Source organism: Montipora capricornis, chromosome 8, assembly GCF_036669925.1.
Source record: "Montipora capricornis isolate CH-2021 chromosome 8, ASM3666992v2, whole genome shotgun sequence".
Lineage (NCBI taxonomy): Eukaryota > Metazoa > Cnidaria > Anthozoa > Scleractinia > Acroporidae > Montipora > Montipora capricornis.
In genome coordinates, this window is record NC_090890.1 from 46,617,299 (window position 1) to 46,624,798 (window position 7,500).

A 7,500-nucleotide genomic window follows, 5' to 3' on the forward strand; every position below is an offset into this window, starting at 1 on the left:
CCAGTGAAATGACGCGGAAAGAAATGTAAATATGATATCAATCCATAGCGATCGCCACAAATATACATTTGAATCGCACGGGATGTTTCAACCATACAAATTCTGCAAGAGTGCATGTAACACTGATGTAAAACGTTTGCTACAGTCGTTCGAAAAACGACACCTTGATGTGTCCATGTAATTGAAGTGTGCCAAGCGAGTGAAAGTTTCCTGTTTTGAACATCTGTTCTGTTACAGCAATTAATATATGTTCACGGTTTCTTAACTTAATTAAGCGAAGAGAAAAGCAGATGCCAGTGATTAACCCGCTGTTTGTTCATTACGACAGCTTTCATTGATTGATCCTTTCACACTATGGGAATTTCGTGCTTGCGGCCTGCCGCTTTTTACATTACCATTTCTTTTGCTGTGCATTACCGCATAAAGTAAAGATGTGCCAATGAATAACAAAGGCACAGAAGAAGACAAAACACGACAACTCGTTTATATTCGCTTCAGTGAACTTGCGCATACGCGTCGTACATACGTACGGCATTCGCTATTACACTGTACTCATTCGGCAAGCATGATCGTGGTGGTAAATGAGAATAAATCCGACCATAGGGCCAAACGTTCCTTTAGTTTAGTCTGCTTACTTCACTTGAGGCTTTTGCAAAAACTTTCAAATCCAAAACATACCAAGTACCCAGAAGTACATGAAAGGGGGGAAAGAAGTTCGAAATACCGACACGAGGAAGTGAAAGGTCTAAATGATATGGTATATTACCATCTTCATCAGTTTGCGGAGCCATAATCTCGATGCAGTTAAACCTCGGGTTTTTCTTTTAGCTGCACCAAGTGTTCACTGCAGCCATTGCAATTTCTGTTTAGTACCTGACAGTTTATCGATTTGTTATGTCAACTTGATGAAACGGTTAGTAAAATATGGCAGCGCTTCTTATGTCGGATTCGAAATAGTTTGAGGCTCTTAACTGCTTTGATTGTTGTGTGGGCCGCATACGTTTAAGCCTACTTCGAAACAACAAAAAGGCATGATTGTTGTACTTACCGCATTTGAATTCAGTAGGACCAAAGACAGTGTAGTTAAAATGGCTAACCAGCACGACTGGTAAACCGCAATAAGATTTTGCGCTATTGATGCCTCAAATTTATACGGTTTTATCGACGATGACGGCGTCACTGGCTTAATATTCGAGTAGGAACCAGAGGAATACACTGACGAGCACCTCAGCAAATGCTCAGTGAGATGAAATTGAGCGGTAATCGTGGTCGGCTCGAAACACCGGCTGATAATCGAGGCAACAACGAGTGAGGGAGACTGTGGGCGTTTTCCATTTACTAAGAAATTCCGGAAATTCCGGTTGGGATGTAAATGGAACACACGTTTTTGCTTCGTTCCACTGGAAAATTTCCGGAATAAACGGAACTTCTGAAAAGGTAGCCCTGTTTTCCCGTTGGAAACTTTCCGATGGAAATGTGTGTTCCATTTGCAACTTTTGAAAGGTCTTACCACTTCCAGGCTATTCACGGCCACATTTTTAAATTTTGGCGCGTAAAATCGCAATCACTGGGCGAATTTCCGGAAACTTTTTGTAAATGGAAAACGGCCTGTATCAACAGTGGGAGTCGCCATACTCAGTATTCATCGAAGCATCGATCAGTAATGGAAAAAAATCGAATTAGTAATTAATGTTTTCCTCTGCTCAATTGCGTGAGTTCATATATAAGGTGGTCGATGGCTATATAAGAAGGAAGTTCCAAATCAAATGCTCAAGGCATATTTACAAATTACCAGTATTTTGGAACGGAACCGTACAGTGTGGAAATCCCGGGGGGGGGGGGGGGGGGGGGGTTTAGGAATTTCTGGGTGGGGATGTGCCGCTGGGACCCTGGAACCCTTAGCCTATACCAGAGCTAGTTGAGCCAGGAGCCCATCTGGAGCGTGCAACTTCCATACAGCGTCTGTGAAACGGCGTTTTCACAAGTAGGTTTATTTTTAGACTAGCCTTTCCCGCGAATTAGGTCAAAAAACAGAGGCAGTTCTGGTTAGGTGACCCAATGACGTCAGCTTAATTTCTTGCAATTGGTCATCGGGCTCCTGTGGGAGTCTCATTCGCGGGAAGTTCAATCTAAAAATAAATCGGTCTGTGAAAACGCCGTTACACGAACACAGTAGAGTTGTAGGCTCCGGGTCATGGGTTCCTGGTTCAGCTGAATTTTGCTACCCTATACAAGGGTAAACTCCCACCGATTTCCGTCTAAATACCGATACTTGACAGTTAATAATATCCAGAAGTGTTTCATGATAGCCATTTATCGACACTGTTGAGGCTGAGTTGCGTAAACTTAAACTTTGCCGACTCGATTTTTTTATATTTTTGAGCGGGAATTCTGGTTTCCTTAGTCTTGATAAAATCTTCAAGCGACTGGTCAGTTTCGTGAAAAATGATACCCTATTCTTCCCCTACTCCCCCTCCCCCCCCTGCCCCCCGGGGTGGAAATGCACGCCCTTGCGGTCGTTTCGCAGTTTCCGTTCCATTTCAACGTATTCCTCGACCAATCTGTCCAGGGGAATGATGCATTTGCTGATTGTATATATTAGACACGTTGCAAAGACGTTCAAAACAACCTGAATTCGTCTTTGGCCAACGAAGCTTCATTAGAAATAGAACGCAAACTGCTGTGACAAACATGAGGATAACAAGATGTTGATGAAGTCTCAACATACATCTTCAGAAGTAAGCGTTAGCTAATAAATAATTGAAGATGACTTCCGCTCAGGTTGTAGAAACGTCAGTCAATGTCATCTCAAACAGTCCTTCTCAGGACTACACTCACCCGGACGATCGTACTTTACTTAATTATATGACTCCTGGGTTCAAATCATTTACGTTTATTTAACAATTATCCTGCGAAATCGCGCGGAATATCGCCTGATACTTAGCCGGCCGAATGGCTAAAATCAGGCGATATCCGGAAAGATTAAGCAGGATAATTCCTTTATTATTCAACACATTGATGACAAAGCACAATTTTCTACCGTTGCTGGAAAAAATATCTTTAAAAAACTACCATTTTTCTCGGCGCCACACAAAATTACGTACATCGCAGGATATCTGTTGAGTACGCACGACAAACATTGAGCGCGCTATGACCATATTTGGACATTGTCACGATGTGTTGAGTAATAATAATAATAATAATAATAAGTATACAGCTAATAAATTATTTTACAAAATAAATAAATATACAGCTTTTCGCTGCTAACGTATTAAGGATGGCTGAAGATCACGATTAAAAAGAGTTTCTTTTAAGGTACAAGGTCGGTCAGACTTCCCAGTGGCTAGAGTTTCAAACTGGTCCCATTTTAAGTTGTCACCAGTTGAGATAACGTAATTAATCAGCAAGAGCTGACGTGTTGTTGTTACTTAAAATTACATAGCATCCAAAAACAGATGAACATGGCAAATACAGCAGCATCATATCTGAACCTTCAAATTGGAGAAAACAGCAGTTTAAAAACAGTGATAATAGCTGCAATCTGATTGGCCAATACTCGGTTCGTTTATTTATCTTGACATTTGATTGGTCGATAAAAAGTATCCAAATTTTTCTCAAAGTGGACGGTTTGTTCGATGCTGAAGTAAAGGGTCCAGCAAATAGTATCCAATTTATTTTAAATTTGGACAGTTGGAAAAAATTAATAAAAAAATAGATTGGTTGGCAATATTGGATTTTGATGCAGCTATATAATTAGACAGCAAAATACAATACATTCAGAAGACTGGTAACTGGATAGAATATGATAAAAATAGTAAGATAAATAGAAAGCACTGCCCGTGAAAAACTCTGGCTTTATTATACGGTAAGTTTTCACTGCTATCTATTCATCTTACTATTTTTATCTTATTCTCTCTAGTTACCAGTCTTCTTAATTATATACATATCTTATTTGAATTTGTTCAACAATACATTTTAGGATGCAGAGTAGCACAAGAGATCACAGAGTATACTTTGTTAAGTTCTATTACTACAGTTTTGCGAAGAAAAATGATTCCGAAATCTGTGGAATTAACCAACAGGATGTCACTTCTGAAGTGTTAGTCACTGCAATTGATGTAAAATGTTATTTTACCTAACAAAAAATTGCAGATCAGGGGAAAATGCTAAATATGGTGACTTATCGCTTGCAGGGAGGACTGGAAACTAGACATTTCAAAGGCCTTTTTCTCAAAAACTAGCCGTACGACCCCACCTTAAAATTTCAGGATTTCCTTAGCGAGAAAAAATAATCATTTGTAGAAATATATTATTAAATCTGTCAGACCGAGGTTTATCGCAAATGGCAAAAACGTCGATTTTCGTCTATTTTGATAATAACTGAAAAACTGTCTGATAGACCCTTATAAAAATGTTGACGGTTTCGTTTTCATATTGTTTACTAATTCCCACAATTTTGACGTACGGCTGGGTTTTGAGAAAAAGGCCTTTGAAATGTCTAGTTTCCAGTCCCCCTCCAGAAGTTCGGTCACTATATTCAGCATTTTCCCATGATTTGCATTTATTTTTTAGGTAAAATTTATTTTACATCAATTGCAGTGACTAACATTTCGGAAGAGACATCCTGTTGCTTTAATTTCAAACTGTAGTAGGCTAAACAATGAAGGCGTTGCCGGTCCCCAGGCCCCTTTGTTTTTCCCCTATATTTGCAAAGACTTCTGGGATCGCCAGGGGCCAACCAAACCAGTCGATTGCGCTGTTCGAGTTAAAATACTCGATTAGAAACATTTAATAAGTAGTATTTGTAGGCTTTAAGCTCGAGTTAAAAGTGGGAGATAAGAAGCGTTCAATAAGAGGTATTTGTAGGATTTCACATAATATAAATCGTTCGAGTTTAATTAAGAAGTAGTCATAGGTGGTGGCGATCACCGTGCAGTGTATGGATGCGACAATGACCGTCGATATTCAGAGCGACAGATCAAACTAGTACTGTCGTGAGGTTTTACTGTTATCGAACCAACAAACAAAATGACATCTTGGGAGAAACAGCTTCAAAGAACAAACTTCAAGGCCAACAAGAGCACCGTAAAGTTTACCCTAATCATTTTGCCGGTCGATACCGTTGTGATACTTACCGGCGAGAAGCCCCTTTTGTATATGAAAGGTTATCTAGACGAAGGCAATAATGTGAGGGCTGGAGAAAACATCGACACGAAAGGAAAACGAAAGTAATATTCAAAGGCAGATTCCGAGCCACAAGTGGAGCAATGCCGTGAAAGCCATCTCGAGGAAGAGTCGGATTAAAGTCTGTAAAGTGCTTCGTCCTCGCGCAATTCCGAGTTAAGTTTTCCACTTTCAATCGAGGATGATTTCACATCGACAATCTTAATTTTATTTTCCGTTGTGTATTGCATTCCATCAGCATTAGTTCGGTTTGAAGAAGGGAATAGTTTCCGATCAGTTTTGATTTTCGTTTCAAAATTAAAACTGTACGTGACGACATTCGCTTCTCGGTAGTTTCTGTTGAAGATGGTTTCATTTCCGTTTTCATGGTTGTCACATTTTCAGAATAACCCTTTACAGGTATGTTCTTTATCACAAGTAGCTGATGGTTTGATGCCAGATATAACCGCGGGTTGAATTCCAGAAGAATTTAGTGGATCGACCCTATAGACGCTCGGAAGAGGTGGTTTTTGTTTTGTCAGGAAGGGTTTGCTGAATCACAAGCAGCGGGTTAGTTTATGTCGGGTTGGCAGCGGGTTAGTTTATGTCGGTTTTCTGTATACAATGAACATTATTCAGTGTTGACACTCTTCCGAGCTTTGCTTTAACCTGCACCAAAGCATACGATTTCACATTGTTGCCCTCGTCTGGATAACTTGACCTTTCACGTACAAAATAGCCTTTTTGCAAGTATCTCAGCGGTATCCAACGGCGAAATGATTGGAGCAATTTTTAGTGGGCATGTTCTAGGTGACCTTGTAGTTTGTTTTTTGGAGATGTGTCTCTCAAGCTGACAAGCTTTGCTGGATCACGAAGAGTAAAACCTCAAGACATTACTAGTTTGATCTGTCGCTGTGAATATCGACTGTCATTGTCGCATCCATACACTAAACACCCACGACTACTTCTTAAACTCGAACGATTTAGATTTCTAGCGGAGTCGACTGGTTTGTTTGCCCCCTGGCAATCCCAGAAGTCTTTGCAAATGTAGAGGAAAACAAAGGGGCCTGGGGACCAGCAACTCATTCATTTCACCCAAAGCGTTTTATTTTGCGTGAACGTTACATGTTTTTGAGTCACATGGACAGAAAACCAGGTGGAAAAAACCAGGAACTTGTAGCACGCATTCCTCATGACGCAATAACCTGCGATTTTCCAGCGATTCAAGATCCATTGGACGAGACTGTGAACTAGGTTTATTTGTTCTCTCAATAACGAAGCTGTGCTAAAGGCTCTATTTAAAGTTAAGGATGATGAACCGGCACTCTCGCAAGAGCTATAGAGATAGCGATTGAAACCGAAGACGCCGCAAATGTTGCCAAGGAAACTGCTCATGGACCACACCCAAAGCAAGACATCAACAAGATTTAGCCAAACCAGGAAGGGAAGTCTGCCTCGCGTGAGCCCCAGTCTTCCCCGGCCAGATGCATAAGGTGTGGCAAACCTGGCCACAGTCCAAAGGAATACCGATATAAGCGCACTACATGCAATTGTTATAGCAAGATAGGGCACCTGGAGGTTACCTGTTTAAAGAAAAAGTGTGACAGCAGCATTCAGCAGCAGGAATCAAACCTAGTGTTTAGCGAAAAACCCAATTCGATGAGTATGGCACTCCTATAGTACCCATCCGCAAACCTTTGCTTCCAGGGCAAGCCAAGACCAAACTGCGTGTTTGTGTTTATTATTCTGCGACTATCCATGCTCAATTGGAAACGCATCGCCATCAAATACCTAAGCCAGAAAAACTGATGCACAAGCTTTCAGGAGGATATGGCTTTACGAAGACTGATTTAGCAGTTGCGTACAACCAGATTGGGCTTGGTCCTAAATTACAGAAGAGACCTGCGTTAAGCACATATCAAGGTGTTCTGCTCCAAATGCGTTTACCCATTGGGATTACCTCCGCCACGGGATATTTTCAGGAAATTATGGATAAGCATACAAGCGATCTACCCGGCGTTGCAGTTTACCTGGATGACATACTGGTCAGTGGATCAACGGCGTAAGAGCACCTCACCTCAGAAATTTAAAGAGGCTACTACAACGCCTGAGTGACAAGGGACTCCGTTGTCGCCTTGACAAATGCTTATTTTCTCAGCCCTATGTCGAGTACCTGGGACATCTGTTGTCAAGCCGAGGAGTTGCTAAGAGTCGCAAGGTTGATGCTGTGCAGAAGATGCCTGAGCCCACGACTGTTTCCAGTCTGCGCTCACTTCCTGGTTCAGTCCAGTTCTACAACAAGTTCCTGCCCAATCTGTCCACACATTTGGAACCCTT

The 7,500-nt window shown here is 41.2% G+C and overlaps 1 protein-coding gene and 1 long non-coding RNA gene across 2 annotated transcripts in view; both read right to left on the reverse strand.

Annotated features, from left to right (window-relative positions):
* The window catches only part of LOC138060178 (uncharacterized), a 28,548-nt gene extending 27,238 nt beyond the window's left edge, over positions 1-1,310 (reverse strand). Inside the window, exon 1 of the mRNA XM_068905899.1 lies at positions 1,049-1,310. Within this exon, the coding sequence (XP_068762000.1) occupies positions 1,049-1,053 (5 nt within the window). The 5' untranslated portion in view covers positions 1,054-1,310. The remainder of the gene's footprint in view (positions 1-1,048) is intronic.
* LOC138060181 (uncharacterized) overlaps positions 1-7,500 on the reverse strand; it is a 180,260-nt gene that overhangs the window by 27,238 nt on the left and 145,522 nt on the right. The window lies entirely within an intron of this gene.